General features: G+C 51.0%; 2 protein-coding genes across 2 annotated transcripts in view; one reads left to right on the top strand and one right to left on the bottom strand.

The window, feature by feature from the left end:
* The window catches only part of gtf3c6 (general transcription factor IIIC, polypeptide 6, alpha), an 8,462-nt gene extending 6,196 nt beyond the window's left edge, over positions 1-2,266 (bottom strand). Inside the window, exon 1 of the mRNA XM_030365743.1 lies at positions 2,076-2,266. Within this exon, the coding sequence (XP_030221603.1) occupies positions 2,076-2,096 (21 nt within the window). The 5' untranslated portion in view covers positions 2,097-2,266. The remainder of the gene's footprint in view (positions 1-2,075) is intronic.
* Positions 1,339-20,000, top strand: part of LOC115550561 (zinc finger homeobox protein 3) — an 18,952-nt gene continuing 290 nt past the window's right edge. The window contains exons 1-11 of the mRNA XM_030365719.1: positions 1,339-1,745; positions 4,049-5,798; positions 5,901-6,448; positions 6,653-6,866; positions 7,593-7,703; positions 7,931-8,070; positions 8,289-8,399; positions 10,316-10,460; positions 10,680-15,340; positions 15,426-16,094; positions 16,802-20,000. The exon at positions 16,802-20,000 is cut by the window's right edge and continues 290 nt beyond it. Coding sequence (XP_030221579.1) covers positions 4,085-5,798; positions 5,901-6,448; positions 6,653-6,866; positions 7,593-7,703; positions 7,931-8,070; positions 8,289-8,399; positions 10,316-10,460; positions 10,680-15,340; positions 15,426-16,094; positions 16,802-16,918 — 8,430 coding nt within the window. The 5' untranslated portion in view covers positions 1,339-1,745; positions 4,049-4,084 and the 3' untranslated portion in view covers positions 16,919-20,000. The remainder of the gene's footprint in view (positions 1,746-4,048; positions 5,799-5,900; positions 6,449-6,652; positions 6,867-7,592; positions 7,704-7,930; positions 8,071-8,288; positions 8,400-10,315; positions 10,461-10,679; positions 15,341-15,425; positions 16,095-16,801) is intronic.

Raw genomic sequence — 20,000 nt, 5'->3', positions numbered from 1 at the left:
TCGCATAGCACAAATGATCATTTATTTTACTAGCCTGTATGAAAAATAAATGAAAGCTGTATATGCAATATCCTTTCACACATACGCATCATACACACACAAACACAGACACAGAGACAGACAGACAGACAGACAGACAGACAGACAGACAGACAGACAGACACACACACACTCACACACACACACACACACACACACACACACACACACACACACACACACACACACACACACACACACACACACACACACACACACACACACACACACAAACACACAAGCATAAACCGCAACATACACTGTTTAACATACAGATATCATGTCCTTTCGGGCTCTGTAAACATAAAATAAGGCCTACCAATGGATAAAATCAACTAATTAAAATGTAGCTTCTGAATATGCTGTAATTTAGATACATGCATAATAATGCTGTAAATTACATCAGATTGTTCTGTTGTAAAGTATTTTTAATGTAGCCATATAGGCTGTTGAGGGGTTAAAAAATGTCATTGTTACTACTTTTGTCAATAAATGGTAGGGCTTAATAATTCATCAACGGGCAAACAGTTACGTTTTATGGAGTGAAAAAATACCCAAAATGGAAAAAGAAAGAAAAACCATTTAAACCAGTGTCATGCAAAACCAAAGGTGAAGCAAAACAAAAGAAGGTCACTGAGGCCGATGGCGGCTTTGGTCAATCAAAGCCTGTAATAAAGGGCAGAAATGTAATCTTACAAAACTAGGTGCAGTATTATGCATCTAAAATATGGGCATAGAGATCGACAGATTGCACATCTAGCATGAAACCCACAATGGAATTATCATAACAATAGTCCGAGTCGCATGGAGGGACGGGTGGAGAAAAATAAAATCGGACCATTCTCGGACATGTCTTCTGTGATAATAAAAATAGAAAAGGGCAAATGAATTATACTTTGTTTTAAAAAAACGTTTTATGTCTTATGTTTAGAATAAGCCAGAGAGAGGCTTTTAAGTGTGAAAATAAATAAATATATTTTGTACCTGTTTAAGTGCGTGCCACTCATTACATTATCAATGTGTGGATATATCTATAAGCAAAATATACCTATACGTTTATACTTTCTTAATAGTAATACGGTTCGAAAAAACTGATTTTAGAATATATAACAACACTTTTGCATATAAAACACAGACATGGCTTAAGTATGCAAAAGAAAATACGTAAAAACCGAATTGAAATGCTACATTCTCGTTCAACCTAAAGCAAATATGTTTGCAAACAATAATACCATTTCAGTTTATTTAGCATACTTTCGAATATTTTAGTATCGCCTTCTCTCCATTCGGTCTCGTCCGTCGCTTATTCCCCTCCCTCTTTCTCTGTCGCGGAATCCTATTGATCGAAACGGGCTAATTAGCAGTGTCTGCGCAATTACGCACATGCGCAGTAGGGTAATCTCAGCCATTTTTTGAAGGAAACTAATTAGCAGGAATAAAGAGCCAAGTGTTTTTTTCTCCTCAATGATCAGAACTCATTCTACCTCTGGAGCTCGCGCACCCCTCCGTCCCCACGTTGTGTTTACTGTAGCCTACATGTAGCTTTAATTACACTGTTGTTAACTCGGCCGCCGACCACTCTCCCCTTCCCGTCCAGGAAACGTTTTGGACCATTCGAAAGGAATGAGTGGGCTTTCTCTGCGATTGTTTTCTGGATTACTACACATTCGTTTCACGGAGCCTTTAACCAGTACCGCGGCAGACATGTAAGTCGGAATTTGTTTACAAAATGTAGCGACCGAAGACAACGCGACGAAATGATACCGAGCCAGTGAAGCACCCGGTCGTACGTTATTCTGGGCTGTTGTTCTGCATGCCGAATAGTTCACCTGTTACTAAAGATCGGTTCCTCTGTAGTGGACGAATGGTCATTTGGCTACGTTGGGGTGTAAACAAAGACAAAAGTAGTTTGCAGGCTTTCGCAGATGCTGGTCCTCCGAGGTTTGGCAGTGAGTAAACGGAACGGCACCACAAGTTATCTCCTTTTAACGTTGTGATTATTTTGGGGAGAAATACAGACAACTTAACGCTATTACCTTGTTGTGACAGATGTCCATTTCCTCGTTTAAAGATATAGTCCGCCAGGCCTCTTGCTTTCATTTCAGTTCAGTTTTTAAAGATACATTTTTGTATTTTTACGATATACAAAATCGCATTTCCAGTAGATAGTCACACTTGTCTCTATATAGGCGTATTTCTTTATCTCACTCTTTCTGTCGCTCCTCCTTTCTATTCTATTAAAACACACACACACACACACACACACACACACACACACACACACACACACACACACACACACACAGAGAGAAAATCATAAGATAGTATAACATGGATGTACAACTAGGCTATAACGTGAACATTCTATGTTAACTAGATATGTTAACTATGTTACTAAATATCCAAGTCTGCCATGGCCAATACAATGCTTGTTTAATTTAACAATTATTTTATTACATTTATATTTAGCCTATACCAATGTTCAGTGAGGTGGAGACATGGCCATGTTTGATTTTACTATTTTAAGTAAGATCCAGCTATGCCTGTCTTTGTTTTATTTATTTTATTTATTATTTTGCCTTAGTCAGGTCTTGGCCTGTCTGTGGTTGGTAAATCAGCAAGATGAGAATCACATTGCATGTGCAGGGAGGGATGTGTATGCACAATGTTAAGTGATGGTTTCCCGTGCTTGTGATCGATAGGAAAGCCAGAATGCTTGTATAAATAGTTACATTGCCGATAGACCCGAGTTATTGATTGCAGGGTAAATGAAAATCTTTATCAGATTAGGGATTGATTTGTTCTCGTTGCAGATAGACAGAGAGACCGACAGACAGCGGAAGGCCAACTCGGTGCCCAAGCCATAGGAAAGAGGGACAGTATTGTATTGGCCAAGGGTCCGTGGCCTGTGACATAAACACAGTACATTAAAGCACCATCAGAGCGCCGATATGAGCCATATATCTCCCAGCTGCAGAGGAGAAGGAGGAGGAGGAGGGGGGGGTTTATGTGTGTGCGGGTTCAGGAGAGAGAGGGAGAGAGAGAGGGGGTATTGAAGCAGAAAGGAGGAGAAGGGGTGGGAGGGGGGTGTGAGGAGAAGGTGAAATGGTACATTAAGGTCTTTCCTTGATTAAAAAAAGGGGTCAGTAATGAGAGTGTAGGCCAGAGAGAGGGAGATAAGGAGCAGTCTTCTTCTAATCTGCCATACATCAATCAGGTGACATGGCGGGCCCGGTGACAGGTCCATTTAATATGGGAACCCATTGTTGACGAAGCTCTGTAGGCCGGGACCTACAGAAACCCTGTGCAAAGACGGAACCACACTATGTCTTCTGTTGATTTGATTTCCCCAAAACTGAAGCATACGAAGACAGGCTGATAATTTAAACCATAAATCCAACCCAACATATTTAATTAAAACCAATAAGGACTTATCTTTGTTTTTTTATCTGTGTTTTCCTTTACATTGGATGTTTATTATTATGATAATTTTAGTTGTAGAATTAAATGATTCCTTGAAAAAAATAGACTCCGTCCACTTGTGTTGTTTACAGTGTAAAATAATGTGTGCATAATGCAGCTGCAATATATTCCCCATTCCACAGTATCCCTGCCCTGCACTGATGTGCAATCCTATCCCAGCAGACCTTTAACGTGGCTTCAGTGTTCGTCAATCCTCTTTTATCTAACCAAGCCAATTTAGACAAAGGCCTCTAGTTTAGAAGAATTTAGTTCTTTATATAATTCGAACCCCTAAGGAATATTACAGACCCCCCACATAGACTTTACCCAGCATTCCTCCACCGAGTTTAGCCTGGTCTTATTGATTTTCTCATTAAGGGCTAAAGCCAACCGTTGAGTAACGGGGCGGTGTTATACACTGTGAAGGCTGTATCCAACACATGCTGTCCAGGGACCCCAATCAATGGCACACATTGTTATGCAATAATATTTACCTTATTCATCTGGTTCCCCCTCTCCTCCCTCTCCCCCCCCCCCCCCCCACTAGGTGTGGCAGTGATGTGTGGTCGCAGTAGCCGGTGGCATGGACCGCGGTGAGGGGGGGGGGGGCGGAGGGGAGGAGCGGGATGCCGCCGCCGCCGCCGTCGACCTCCACCCACAGCCTCTCTCGCCTCCTCTGCTGACCCCCGGGGTCGTCCCCGAGCAGGGGTCGTCCTCGCGTACCTCCGCCGCCACGGCCCCCGCCAAAGAGCCCCCCGCCGGGCCCCTCCCGGGGCCGCAGGGGGCAGGGGGGTCCCCGGCCGGAGAGCAGACCCAGGGGGGTGCGGCGGGAGCAGGGGGGGGCGCTGGGTGTCAAGACCAGGGGGTGACGATGATGAAGGAGGAGGAGGAGGAGGAGGAGGAGGGCAGCAGGGAGGGCTGTTTGTTTGAGCTGGGGACGGGGAGCGAGGAGGAGCGCGCCATTGTGGGGGACGAGGGGGTGTTTTTTAAAGGGGGTCTCCTCCCGGCAGCCCTCCGAAGCAGAGAGGAGGAGGAGGAGGAGGAGGAGGAGGAGGGGGAGGAGGAGGATACAGAGGAGGCCACAGAGGAGGCCATCTCAAACCAAAGCCAAACCAAATCCAAATGTTCTTTATTACCTCAACTGAGCCAGCATAGCTCTTCTTCCAGCGCTGCAGCGGCCCCCGGAGGCGCCCTCCACGCCAGAGCTCCAGCCCTTCCAAAGCCCCCCCCCCCCACTCCTCCTCCTCGCTCCCCCTCTCCAAAGCACTTCCCCGGCCCCCCCCCCTCCACCCCCCTGCCGAGCGAGACGGCGGCGGGAGACACCGAGGGAGGGCGCGGCTGGATCTCTGGCTTCCCCCCGAGCTTTAATTCCCAGCGGTCCGCCTCGCCCTCCCCGCCGATGGGACCCGGTGAGGCCCCCCGGCCGGCCGGGCCCCCCCCCCACTCCGCCGCGGTCGCCCCCGGCGACGCCAAAGCTCCAGAACCAAACGACGGGCCGCCGGAGAGAGGGGCGGGGGACGAGGACGGCGGCGACGGCGGCGACGGCGTCCTCCGGACCCTCAGCCACGACCTCTCCCCCGGCTCCCTCACCAGTCACATGACCATAATGCACTCGCGCAACTCCTGCAAGACCCTCAAGTGTCCCAAGTGCAACTGGCACTACAAGTCGCAGCACACGCTGCAGCTGCACATGCGGGAGAAGCACCCCGAGACGGGCGCCGGGTGCGTGTGCTCCGGGGGCGGCGCCGGGGGGAAGTGCGTGTGCGGCGGCGGCGGCACGGGCGGCGCGTGCTCCTACTGCGTCTCCGGCAAGGCGCACCCCCGCCTGGCGCGCGGCGAGACGTACGCCTGCGGCTACAAGCCGTACCGCTGCGAGGCGTGCGACTACGCCACCTCCTCCAAAGGCAACCTCAGCATCCACATGCAGTCGGACAAACACCTGAACAACGTGCAGAGCGGCGGGCTCGCCGGCGGCGGCGGCGGCGCGGCCTCCCAGAGCCACTCGCCGGAGGAGCAGGTCTACAAGCTGGCGCTCCCGCTGCACGCCCCGCCCCCCAGCCAGCCCGCCAAGCTGGCCCCGCCCCCGCCGCCGCAGCAGCAGCAGGCGCACGCGGCGGCGGCGGCGGGGAAGCGGTGGCGCTGCGACGTGTGCGACTACGAGACCAGCATCGCCCGCAACCTGCGCATACACACCACGAGCGAGAAGCACACGCACAACATGCTGCGCCTTCAGCGCGGCTTCTACCTGTCCCACTGCCGGAGCCTGCCGCCCGGCCTCAAGCACCTGCAGAGCGCAGGTGAGCCGCGCCACCGCCCCGGCTCCGCCCCTTCAGGCCTACGGCGGGATGCCCCCATGTGATGTCCATCTTATCCTAATCTTTGCCTTTGTGTCCCGGCAGGCGGCGAGCTTCCTCTGGGCCTGTGCGGCAGCGGGCCGACGGCCCCGGACGTGTCCCTCGCCACGCTGGGCTCCACCCTGACCCCGTCCCCCTCCCCCTCCCCGTCCCCCCCCCTGGCCCCGCCGCTGTCCCCCGGCGGCGGGGGTCTCTCGCCGGGCGTCTTCCACTGCCTGGTCTGCTCCAGCTTCTCCTCGGACGGCCTGGAGCCCGTGGAGCGGCACCTGGCCGCGGCGCGCTCCCTCCCCCAGGCCGAGTGGTGCTCCCTGGTGGCGGGGGGCTGCCACTGCAGGCTGTGCGCCTACACCACCCCGCTGCGGGCCAACTTCTCCCTGCACTGCCAGACGGACCGGCACCGCGCCCGCTACCAGCTGGCGGCCCACATGCGGGAGGGCGGCGACCGGGCCCCCGAGGAGGCCGCTGCCCTGGTGGCCAAGGGCCACCCGGTGCAGCTGCGCTGCAACCTGTGCGACTACGTGACCAGCAGCCTGGAGAAGCTCCGGGGACACGCCCTCAGCGGCCACCACGAGGCCAGCGTGCGCGTGTACCGGGTCAGTGCACACACACACACACACACACACACACACACACACACACACACACACACACACACACACACACACACACACACACACACACACACACACACACACACACACACACACATTGAGTTATTTATACAAACCAAACGATAGTGTGATGTTTGTTTGTGTGTATGTTTGTTTTCTTTCTCACGTTCCCTTCCTCGTGTCCAGTTCCTCCAGCAGTACGATGGCGACGTGGACGGGGGTGCGGGGCAGTTCCACTGCCTCCTGTGCAGCCACTCCTCCTCCTCGAAGGTCCAGCTGCTCAAACACAGCCAGACTGCCACTCACCAACAGAGGGAGGGGCTACTGCAGCTGCAGCCAATGGGAGGAGAGGAACTGGCAGCAATTTTCACCATCAGGAAAAGCCCTGACGGTGTCAGAGGTGAGGGTGTGTGTGTGTGTGTGTGTGTGTGTGTGTGTGTGTGTGTGTGTGTGTGTGTGTGTGTGTGTGTGTGTGTGTGTGTGTGTGTGTGTGTGTGTGTGTGTGTGTGTGTGTGTGTGTGTGTGTGTGTGTGTGTGTGTGTGTCAGGAGAGGGGATTAAGACACAAAGAGAGAGAAAATGAATCATGGCTGCTGGTCAGGTATTGATTGGGCAAATTGATTAGTCGATACAAATCCTTGTTGCACTCCCAATCAGCCTCGACAGTAGCTAACTAGCACCTGCTAATCAATGGGCCAGGGCTCTGTGCTCCAGAACCACGGGTTAGTCCACACTAATCCTAAATGCGGGAGACACTTAAGGAATTGATGTCCTGTGTTATGGAAAAGTGCCAGATGAAGACTTCACATTAGCCACTTGTTAAGGGGAGAAAGTCTTCCTCGGGTCCCACTGTGTGTGTGGATTAAGTCTCATCGGGGTAAACTGATGTGTTCTAAGACTGTATTAACTCCACTCCACCTCTGAGGGGAATCTAATGGGGAATCAATAGCTGATCAATAGTGTACAGCGACGACACCGGAGGGCAGTGCGGCCCAGAGACATTGGTCTTCTTGAAGGCTACTGTCCAGAGAGTAATATGAAATACAATAAGCTCTGGGATTTACTGTGAACATTCTCACTGATTATGTATGCATAACCTCATTATTTGTCTTGCTCCGCCCCCCCAGGAGAGACGAGCGAGGATATGGAAACTTCCAGCGAGACAAACGAAGGCCCTCCGGTCCAAACCAAAGACACGCGCAACTTGGGGGTCGAGCAGAATTCTCGAAAGACCTCAGGTATAGCTGATGCACACGGAAAATAATTTATGTTTCCGCATTTCCTTGTAAGCAGTAAATACAACAGCAGCCACGTACACCTTTTTTTAATATCCTGCGATATATAATTATATAGAACAATGTGAATTAAACAAGCGAGCCTGACCGCGTTTGAAACATTTCCAATTTGGATTTGAAACGAGAAAAAAACTAAACGCATTCATCTTATTTATCATTCCCTCTCGCAGGAGACGCACGCAGCGGCACGGAGAGGGAAAAGAGGAACGCCACGCCCCCGGCAAAGCGTCCATCTTCTGGAAGCGAGGAGACCAAGAGCCCCCCCTCCCCCAAACGCCCCAAAATCCACCAGCAGAACGAGAACCAGCAGGTGAGCCGACGACAAGCCCCTTCACTTAATTAAACCGGCGCACTAATCAAACGCACCCAAACATAAAAACCACATCAAAATAAACATTAAAAAAAGGGCACTCAGGATACACGGATGAAGGAGTGCCCTCCTCCCAGTCTGAAGCGTTGGTTGTGTGTGGTTGAAGGAGTGCCCTCCTCCCAGTCTGAAGCGTTTGTTGTGTGTGGTTGTGTCTCCAGACGGCCCAGTGCGCGCTGTGCCAGGTGAGGCTGCCCTTCACCGCACTCCGGCACCACCTCACCTACGTGCACAGCGTCGCCCAGGACTGCGTGGACAAGCTGATCAGCGCGGTGAGTGTGAGTGTGTGTGTGTCGATACACGTCTGCATGCGCGCGTCCGCCCTGCGCTCTCTGTTTGCTGCCCTCGTTCATTCCACGGCTGAAGAAAATGAGAAACCAAGGTGATGGGAGGTGGAGGGAGGGGGGGGGGGAGTGAAATGTAGGCAGACAATTCCATTAAGAAGGCACCGGAGAGAGGGAGAGAGAGAGAGAGAGAGAGAGAGAGAGGGAGAGAGAGAGGGTAGGGCAGAGGGAGATTTTTTAATGCATGCTTAAGTAGCTCCCTGCTATCATCTTTGATGTAGCCGTGCGCTTGGTGCATGTGCACGGACGTCATCAAGGAAGGGAGAATAGGTGGGGGAGAGAGAGAGAGAGAGAGGGAGAAAATGGTTTGACTGAGTGAGCGAATGAGGGAAAAGCCAGTGTTTCTATAATGCATGTTTAAGTAGCCGTCTATTACCAGAAGTGCAGTCAAGCTAAAAGAGGGGGGGGGGGGGGGGGGGGGGGGGGGGGGGGGGGTTGCTTTTTACTGTGTCTCTTTGGCTAACAAAGCCTGGTCATCTATCCACATCACCATTCGCCATCTCCCTGGCCCGTATGCTAAGTAGCCTTTGTCTCTCCCTCTCCTCGCCTCCACTTCACTGGCTGCTTTTCACCCTTTTCTCCCCTCTGCCCCCCCCCCCCCCCCCCTGTCCAACCACCCTCCCCTACCTTCCCCCTACCACCAGTGCTCCTATCCCTCCTATTGCCGCAATCTTATTCCCTGCTTACTCTCTCTCTCCCTGTCTTGATTATACCCCCCCTCTCTCTCTCTCCCTCTGTTTCTCCCTTCCTCGCTCCGTTTCACTCTATTTCTCTCTCTCTCTCTCTCTCTCTCTCTCTCTCTCTCTCTCTCTCTCTCTCTCTCTCTCTCTCTCTCTCTCTCTCTCTCTCTCTCTCTCTCTCTCTCTCTCTCTCTCTCTCTCTCTCTCTCTCTCTCTCTCTCTCTCTCTCTCTCTCTCTCTCTCTCTCTCTCTCTCTCTCTCTCTCTGTCCACGACCGTCTCTATTTTATTGTTACTGGTCCCTTTCTTTCTTTCCTTCTCCCTCCCTCCCTCCGTCCTTCAGCCCCTCTCCCCACTTTGTCCCTCTCCTCCTTTTTCATATTCTACACCTCCCTCCCCCCCACCCAAATGATCCCTCCCCCCTCCCAACCTCACTCCCTCTGATAGTAATTGAGGTTCATTAATTCAGGCTGAGGTGATGATGGCCATTATGTACCTTGCTTTCCAATTATGCTCTCTAGATTAAGCCTGACCTTCAGTTTTCGCTGCTGTGTGTGTGTGTGTGTGTGTGTGTGTGTGTGTGGACGTACAACCATGCGTGTGTGCCTTTTTCTCTAAAGCTGTTAGACAGATAACACTCTTGTCATGTAAATCTCATCTTTAGCTGCCTGTCCTCTTCCTGAGGCTAGCTAGCTGCCCGCTCCAATATAGCATTTGCTCGGTAGCTGTGTGTGTTTTTTTTTTTCTTCGTTTTTTATATGAGACGCAATTTTATATAAATTCATTATTCAGCTCGGTAAAGCTTTATTAAACCCCGGGGCCATGTTGGAGAGTGTCGTAGGAGCTGAAGGCCGGCTACACATCTCTTCCTAGCGTATAGTTCTTATAACATGGAGGGCGTAGCTGTGTGCTGTAAAACGCAGGTTTAAGATAGAACTACACACTCACGTATTCACACAAGTAAATGTTTTATGATGTTGGGAGTCTGAAGACGTTATACATCTTCCTGTCTGCAAATGTAATACGTCGCATGTTTTATTTATGATGTTTCATTTAGGAAATAAAGGCGCATTCAATTTTTCTACATTGCTTTTAGGGAAGGAAACTGCAATTTTCTGAAAAATAAACGGTATATTGACAGACTATTACTTTGTTTTGTTTCCAGGTTGCACCATCCGTGGATCAACTGGAGACTCAAACCAAGATGGAGTACGATTATCATACGGATTTCCAAAAGAATAACTCTAATAACAACATAAACACAAATGGCTCCAATTCCCCCACCACCGTGGAAAATATGAGAAACACAGGTGGGCATCAAGGTCCTTATGGTTCTTATACTCACTGATGGTATAAACTGATTTTTATTTAACCAGAATGGTGAAAATATCAATGATGTTGTAAATTCTGATTTCGTTTTTATAGTCATAGCTAATTAAAAAAAAATTAGAATTATATATTATTCAATATTATTTTATGTAAAAAAATGTTTCTCAAAAATCCCGTCCGCTACCGTCTGCCTTTTGCAGAAGAGTTCCGGGAGAGCACGGAGGCACACGAGGCCACGCCCAAAGACGTGACCGCGCTCCTCACTCCCCCCTTGGAAGAGCCCGCCTCCCTCCCCGCAAACAGCCGGCCCTCCCCTCCGTCTCCCAGCCATCACCCTCCCTCCTCCCCCCCCAACTCCCCGCCCAACGAGCCGCCTCCCCCCTCCGATCGCCATGGTTACCGCTTCCGTTGCAGCAGGTGCAGCCTGGCCTTCCCCACCCAGGAGAAGCTGCAGGTGCACTGGCAGTACCACGCCATGCGGGCGGCGACAGAGTGCCCCCTGTGTGCGAGACGCTGCCGCAGTCAGGAAGCCCTGCAGAGGCACATGCAGAACACCCACTCACAGCTGGACTCTGCCAACCCCCAGAGCGCCCCCATGCCGCCGCACACCGCCCAAACCCAGCTGGAGCTCACGGCCGTCGGACAGGACGTTAGGTTATCGCCTCCTGTGGGCGAGGAAGCAGACGAGGAAGAGGATGATGACATGGAGGCCGAAGCACTGGTCATGGAGAAGAAGGAAGTCAAGACAGAGGAAAGGAAGGTGGAAGGAAAGGACACACAGGTCGGGGTTAGTGGAGCTCAAGAAAACATTCTGGATTTGGGGAAATGCCTCCAGGCCGAAACTGGATTGGAACCCACTCCCAACTTTTATATGAAAAAGGGTTCAAACCCAACCATGGACCGCTATTTAGACCCCGCCAGGCCCTATAAGTGCACCATATGTTCAGAATCCTTCACCCAGAAGACCATCCTATTGGTCCACTTCAACTCTGTTTCCCACCTCCACCGAGCCCGACGGGCCCTGCAGGAATCCGGCCCCGGCCAGACGCACCCCGACCCCCCCCGCGGCCCAGACCCTAGACCCTACCGCTGCCGGCTCTGCGGCGTCGGCTACAGCCAGAGCTCCACGCTGGACATCCACCTGCGCTCCGTGCTCCACCAGACCAGAGCTCGTGCTTCTCAGAGCGCCGCGCCGCAGATCCCGGCGTTTGGTTCCACCGCTCCGGCGCCGGTCAACTCCACCGCAGCTCAGACCGCTGTCGCCAGCGAGGGTACCTCCACGAGCATCCCGTCAGCCAAGAAGGCGGACCCCGCTGCGGCGCCGCCCATCTCCTCCTTGATAAGCACCGCGGCCGAGGCCCAGCAAGCCCTTCACAGCCAGGCCGAAAGCCAGCTGGCTAAGAGGTCCGCCGAGTTGCTGTCCTCCAGGAATCAGATACTGCTAATGCAACAGCACCAGTTAGCCCAGGCACAGGCCCAGTTACAACAGCACACTTCCCTCCTTCAGTCTCAGCTCTTTAACCCAGCACTGCTGCAACATCTGCAGTTAGGACCAGAGAGTCTGCTGAAGCAGCACTTCTCTATAGCGCCAGATAACCTTCTGTCCCTGCAGCAGCAACTTCTGCTGCCCTTTTACCTCTCTGGAGAGATGAAGCTTAACCCAGAGTTAGTTCTTAAGAGCCTAGAACTTAACCAGACCGATTCCTGTATCACTGCCCTGATGGAGCAGCTTAACCCAAAGGCTACGAGAGAGTCCACCCCTCATGTTGAAGAGAAACCCACCCAGAGGCAAACCCCAACCTCAGCTCAGTCCCCGCTAAACGAGAGTGTGGAGAGTGAGGGCAGGGTGAAGCCACGCGGTGGTGGCTCTGTCATGACCCAGAGCGAGCCAGAGTACAACATACCTGGTCTCAAGGAAGAGAAAGGAGAGGGCACGATCCACGTCGTCAAATCCGAGAAGCAGAGGGACGAGACGAATCAGGTCGATTGCTCGCCCCACAAGCGCTTAGGACTTGATTGTCCCCCTCCTAGGGTTCCCTACGCTGCGGCGAACGGGGAGCCACTCAGAAGCCTTCTGCAGAGTTACGGTTACGAACTGGCACTGCAATACATCCAGAGCAGGCAGAGGCACCAGCTGAAGATCAACCACATGGTGCCAGAGGGACACAAGTGCCTTGAGGAGAAGCAGGCCTATCTAGACATGAGGATGAAGGACTACATAGAATTCAAAGCTGGCAAAGCTGAAGGGTGTGAGGGAGCCCTAAAAGGGGAAGGAGTAAATGGGGAAAGGATTGATGGCTCATTAGAGAAGAAAAAGGAGAAGGAACAGGAAACATTGCAGAAAGAAGAGAAGGAAAAGTGTCTGGACTGCGGTAAGATGTTCTCAGATGCGTTGGTCCTCAAGACCCACCAGGAGTACCTACACAGGCAGCTCTTCCCCACAGCGGTGCTGGAGAAGTTCTCAAAAGAGTACAGGCTGCAGTATGACCAACTCTACCCACTCGCAGAGTCAAAGTCTGAGGAGAAACCTGCTGATGCTCAACCAACACCAAAACCAGATTCAGAACCAGAGCCCGGGCTAGAACCAGGTGAACAAAAACCTGCTACAGATTCAGAGCCCAACGCTAGAATATTGGCTCCTGTCAGCGATTTACCACCAACCACCCCAGTAAGCACTCCTTCTCCATCTCCTCAACCGCAGGCCTCTCCCAAACATGAGGGCCCCCTCCCAAGCCCCTCTCCTCCAGCGATCTCCCAAACCCCCTCCCAGGGCATGGGCCTACCCAAACTTTCTCTTCCATTGCCCCAATTCCCCCTCTCTTCCCTCCCCATGCCCCCGATGTCGTTCCCCATGGACATGCCCTTGCTTCCTTCTGTTGTGATGCAGTCCATGGGTCTTCAGTCCCAACCCTGGCTGGACTCTGCACTGACGTCTGAGATGGCAAAGCTGTACCAGTCGCAGCTGAGCCCCACACTGCTCTCCAACCAGGCCGACCTCGGCCCCGCTCTGTTAGCCCAACAGTCCCAGATGAACCACATGATGCTAGCTCAGCCCTCGCATCATAGCCCTGTGCTCCAGCATCCTCAAGGAACGTCCACCATGCACGACCCCCAGCAAGGCAAGCGGCCTCGCACACGTATCTCCGAGGAGCAGCTGGGTGTTCTACGGCAACACTTTGACATTAACAGCCTCCCCGGGGATGAAGACGTCATCAAGATGTCCTCCAAGTGCGGGCTGCCTCACAAGGTCATCAAACACTGGTTCCGCAACACCCTGTTCAAAGAGCGCCAGCGAGACAAGGATTCCCCCTATAACTTCAACAACCCTCCCACTACGGTGTTGGATGAGCCCCCAGAGGAAGTGGCACTACTGCAGGTTCTCACCGAGGCCGCGTCGTCCATCTCCCCCGGTCTGCCGACCAACCATTCCCCACAGCCCCAGAGAACGGACCCCCCCAGAGGCGAGCCGAACCGGGGCCGTCGGTCCTCTCGTACCCGCTTCACGGAGGGCCAGCTGGAGGCGCTGCAGAGCGTGTTTGAGGCCACCCCCTACCCCAGAGAGGAGGAGTACGACAGGCTGTCCGCCCTGCTGTCCCTCCCCAACAGAGTCATCGTTGTGTGGTTCCAGAATGCCAGGCAGCGGGCTCGTAAGAGCCAAGAGAAAGGGGAAGAGGACGGGCCAGAGGGCAGAGCAAAGGTGGAAGACACCCAGAGGCGAAGCCGCGGGGGGCACAAGAATGACACGGAGGATGACTGTGGGGAGGAGGGCCTTGGCGACAGGCAGAATGAAAACTCCATGGATTTGGCGTACGAGTATTACACCCATGCGGACTCCCCTGTTGATGCAGATTCTCCAACTCATCGCACAGAGAGTAAACATGAGATAGTCAACGGGAAGCAAAAAGCGCTTGGTAAGATGCAGGATGAAACTGCAGCAGCTCAAGCTGAGAAGATGCATGGCCCAGTTTTACAAATAAAAACCGAGATCCCAGAAGCAGAGAAACAGAACCAAAATAAGGCCTGTACAAGAGTAATGCCAACACCCAAACCCCAGCCTAAGCCAGAACCACCGTCAGAGAAACCCCAACACACTTCTGGTTCATCTTGTGATAGAACGAAAGCTAGTGTTCCAACTTCCTCTCCGTTCAGCCAAGATAACACCCGTCCCAGCTCTGCTCCAGCCATAGACAGGCCTGCTCAGTCTCCTCTCAACCCTCCCTCCGAGTGTGAGACGGACAGAGCCTGCATGCCTGACGCCACCACGGGCCGGTCCGCCCACCTCCATCCACAGAGCTCCCTGCAGCACCAATCCCCGACCCAGTTCCAGTGCTCATTTTGCCCCATGTCTCTGCCTTCGCCACAGCTGTGGCAGGAGCACCAGACCAGGCACCTGCTGGCCGCTCAGTCCCAGGTTCAGCTCATGCACCCTGGCTTCTCAGACCGAACCATGCCTTACATGATGATCCACCCTAACCAAACCCTCATGGCCAGCCAGCTGCTGGCCAGCGCCATGTCTCAGATGCACCCCAACCCGGCGCATCCCATGCTTCCCCAAATGAACGGCCTGCACCTCAACAACACACTCTCGGATCACCTGAGCAACAGCCTCTCGGGCCTGCCTCATGCGTCCATGTCTTCGGGGAAGCCGAGTTCAAAGGTATTGAACGACGTGAGCTGTGAGGGCCAGGGAGGTGGGAGAGAGGTGGAGGACGACCAGAGGAGGGACAAGAGGCAGAGGACCACCATCACACCGGAGCAGCTGGAGGTTCTGTACCAGCGCTACAGCCTGGACTCCAACCCCACCAGGGGAGTCCTCGAGAGCATCGCGCGCGACGTCGGCCTCAAGAGACGCGTGGTTCAGGTATGTTTCGGGAAGATGTTCTCCGTGCGTTTCACTCTCACATGAAGTCAACTCATAATGAAATAACATTTTCTGTTTTTTGCAGGTTTGGTTTCAGAACACTCGCGCCAGAGAGAGGAAAGGACAGTTCCGCTCCACCACGACGGGCACCAGCTTCAGCCTTGGCTTGAATCACCTGCGCTGCCTCTTCTGTAGGGCTCTCTTCAAGGTCAAAAGTGCCCTCGACGCCCACATCAGGTCCCGGCACTGGGCTGAAGCCGAGAGGGCGGGCTACAACCTGTCTGTCAGTAATGGCTCCGCCAGCCAGCTAGGCATGTCTATGTCCTCTCTCTTGGACAACGCCGGCCCGTCTGCCTCCTGCGGCCTCAGCCCCAACCCGGGCTACGTCATGAGCCCCAAGGATCGCCTCGCGAGGCCATTGATGCCCTCCCACTGCTCAGCCATTGAACCAAACAGCCCCGAGGAAGAAGGGGCGTACGAGGAAGAGGAGGAGTACCCATGCGACGAGGGCTCCAGCGTGGCCGAACAAGGGTCGCTGAGTCCGGACGGCATCGGGGGTCCGAGCGGAGACTGGGGCGAGACCCTCTCCCAGAGGCAGTACCAACATCAGCAGCAGCAGCAGCGGCAGCGGACCCAGATGAGCCACTTCCAGGTGCTTCAGCTCCGAGACTTCTACCGGAGCCACCGGACCCCCAACCGGCAGGAGTGTGAGGCGCTGGGCCAGGACCTCGGTCTGCCCCACCGGGTGGTGCAGGTGCGTTTCTGCTGTTGGCATTATAAAAAAAAAATTATAAAAAAAAAATCGAGAAAATAAGCCCCTTCATGGCGAAGCAAGACACCTCCGCTGTGCGGAGGTGTCTTGCTTTGCCATGAAGGGGCTTATTTTACGATAATGACCGGCAAAGTTCTATACATTATCCCGCTTATTACACGGCTACTTGCCAAAACAAAACAATTTATTTACAATGTATTTGTTACCAGCATTCATAGTGTTGATCAGCAGAGAAATAGTCCGCCCAAGACGTTGACGTCGTCGCTTAGCAACCGACAGCGTTTGGGTTGATGCACATCCCGCTTATTACATTGACAAGTTACCGGACTACGTGCGGAGTGATACCAAAGGCAAAAAGTCCTTTTGTTTACCTTGACAGCGGTCATTATTCATCCGTTGCCAATGAATTATCCAAAAATAATTGACCGCCGGAAGTTGTGAAGTGCCCATGCAAGTGAACGGAACGTTGAAAAGACCCGTGTAATAAACATATATATATTTCTGTCATCTGACCTGATAGATTGGGATGGAAGAGTAGCTCGGGTGTCGGGTCAAGGTACCAGGCAACTGGAAAGGTTTCTGGTTCAGTGACCTTCCTGTTACATCTTGGGGTGCAAAAGGCATTAATGTACGGAGGTTTAATTTGACCGTATTTAACAAATGAGTTCCTTTTGCGTCCCTTTGCACAGGTGTGGTTCCAGAACGCCAGAGCCAAGGAGAAGAGGGCTCGCAGTATGAGCTCTGACCCTGCCGACAGAGAGCAGGCGGAGCTCTCCGCCGGCGCCGGGGAGAGAGACAGAGCTTAGAGAGGCACACAGGGATCATTTTTGCTTCCTCAAACTAAGTTCTTTCCAAACCCTCCCCCTACCTACATCACCGCACACCCCCCACTCCCGACCTCACACCTTCCTGTCAACCCGTACCCTGTCCCGCTTTGCTGCCAAACCAGAACCCTGAACACCCCAAAGAGGCGGCGCCACAACGGCCCAAAGAAGCTCTTTCAACTCCCAAAGTACGAGAGCGTTCCAACCCGAACACACAGCTTTTTTTCCTCCTCGTCTCTTCATCGAACGTCCTTCTCCCTGCCTGTTCCCCAACCCCCCCCCCCCCCCCCCCCCCCCCCCCGCCCCCAGCTCGAGAACTACACCCCTCCATGTCTCGCCAGACACAGAACCAAAACCAAACGCCGTATTTATTTAAACAACCAGATGCCACAGAGGCCAAAGAACATTCTCCAAGTGTGTGACCTCACTGCCCAGCTAGACCTGCTGTCTACCTCTCTAGTCTCCGTGACGGGCTGACCACGGGGCCCTTCTACAGACAGTTCTCGTCTGCTAGCTGTGTAGTAGCATGTAGCCGGTCGCGACTCGACTGGAATGAAAAGAATTGTCAAAGAGATTTTAGTGTAAATAGGAGAACTCCAAAAGAGAAACTTGAAGGAAAAAAAAAACAAAACAAGCAGTCAACGGATGACGATGAACTGAAGGAAAAACAACAAAAAAAAAATACAAAAAAAAGTAATATCCTTGAAATGGACTGAGGTATTCACAAAGAGCTTTTACTGTCTCAGATTCCAAAGCTCGTAACCAAAATTTTACATGTCTGTGGGTTTAGTTTCAACATGTTGGTTTTTCATTTTCAAAAATGCAGCGCTGACGTCTGTGAAATAAGTGGGTGAAACCTGCGGCTAGCGTTGCTGCGCATCGCACCAAAAGACTGACCTGGTGCCGTGAGCCAGCTCCACAAGCCAATGATGAGTCTTCTGTCCTGTACATCTGTGTACACCGTGTATGTTCCTTAAGTGGATAATGACCCAAATAGCACAGAAAGCAAAGGCCAGTTTGTCCCAAAAAGGACAAACTATTTTTATAGCACTCAACCATTATACTGTATATGAAAACATTAACCAAACTCGAATTTACATTGTGTGTGTTTAGTAATAGTTTCTTAATATAAAAATCGTATGGATTGAGATAAAACTGTCTTGCTTCGATATAATAGTGTCATGATTATGAGAAAAATGATGACAGCTTTGATATGTTAGGGTAAGGTGACTTACTGCCTTTCCTTACTATTTGAATATACCAATGGCTTACCAATGTTATGTGTTTCAATGTAAAGCTTTCTATGCTCAGGACTACAGTTCAACTTGGCTCTCTTTCAAAGGTGACCATAATACTACTATAACAGTTTTCTGTTTTCACAACAGAAGTGGCATGCTTTAACCCGGAAGTATTACAAGATATCTAATGAACACACCTCTGTAATTCAAAGATCTGAGCTTTTCACCTCCTTGAGTAGTAGATTGTTCCACAAACCTTATTAAGACTTAAAGTGTTTAATAGTGTGAGGGGTAAATGTACAGTATTTAGCTTTTGTATGGTTGACTCATTGGATGTTTGTGAAACAGTTCCCGTTCCTTCGGATTGGGGAGCGTCCGCGCAAAACTGAGAGAGAGAAGAAAAAAAACCAACTTTGGATGTTATCAATGTTATTTTTGTACACTTGAGTTCCTTTGTCTTTCTTCTTCTAACCGTTTTTTCCACTTCTTTCCTCTTCCTCTCTTTCCTTCTTTTTTTCCTGTTTATTTGCAACCAGTCTTTTATTCTAACTGTAATAATGAAAATATAACAATAATAGCTAAACAATAATGAATGCTTTAAGACAAAAATCCAAAGACGTGATGATACTTTACCGTATGAACTACAAAAAAGCGCTACTGTTTACCTTGACGACGTGTTGCTATTTTTAAAGAAGGAAAGAGTCCCTATATTTAAGCTACTGTTTTCTGCCTCTCAATAAGCACACTGGAGACTGTAACCAAAACACCAAACTAGAGCCATGGCAGTCTGTAATATAGCGGTTGAAAAGTTTTACTCCTTCAAAAAAGAATTTGCGGTTTGTTTTTGTTATTCTGTTTTTTTCTTTCTTACCAGTGTTGAACTTCAGCCCTTAAGGATGTCCAGTTTGCTGCTAATGTACTGTAGTTTCTAACAATACTGTAGAAAGATGCATGCTCCGATCGCTTTACCCGTTAGGCTTTAATAACTACAAACTGTAAAGATACCTTGAAGCTGTTGATAACATGCCTACGTTATTCTGTCACATGCATATGTTCTGAGTTGGATTCCATCGTTGGCGTTCTGTATCTAATAATTATCCGTCGCCCAAAGAGCTGAACAAAACGATTTTTACCACTTTGCAATTGTTATTTAAGTTTTTTATTTTGAAAAACATTTCTTATTAAGGTTGTAACGATACACATTTACAAATGTAATGCATATGTTTAAATCCGATTTTCTTTCTTTGACGGTTAATACACCGGTAGATAAATTGGGTTAGGATTTCTTTCTAAGGTGCTGATTAACCCGTGTGTGTATTGACGAATCTTCTTGAGATATTAACCAAAAGCAAGATGAGCTAGGTTACATTTTCTTTTTAGTGCATTGTACTGAACATCATCTTATTTAACATTCTGACTGAGGACTGAAATCGTTACAGCCTTAATACTTCTATTTCTTAGCCAATACACACTCACACACACAAATGATGAAACCTATTTTGATACAGAACAGCTAACTGATGAAACTAACATTTCTACCAATATAGTATTTGCCTTTCTTTTTGTTTTTCACAATGTCCATTCGTCCAGATCAGACGGCTCTACTGAAACCATCGACCCAGACGTCCCGCTCCCCTAAAGTCCAACGTTTCGCTCTTTAAACCAACCAATGTTTACGACGACACCAATGAGCTTTTTCTTGCGTAGAAAGACGTGCATTCCAAACACGACCGAGGCAGTGTCTGTTTGATTCCTTCCATGCTCCTTCCTGTTACCGTCGGTCCAGCCGCCCCCCCTAGCCCTCGGGACTGTAAGATGTACATATT

The sequence above is a fragment of the Gadus morhua genome, chromosome 9 (assembly GCF_902167405.1).
Source record: "Gadus morhua chromosome 9, gadMor3.0, whole genome shotgun sequence".
NCBI lineage: Eukaryota > Metazoa > Chordata > Actinopteri > Gadiformes > Gadidae > Gadus > Gadus morhua.
Note: the sequence above shows the minus strand (reverse complement) of the source record. Positions and strands in the feature narration are given on the sequence as shown.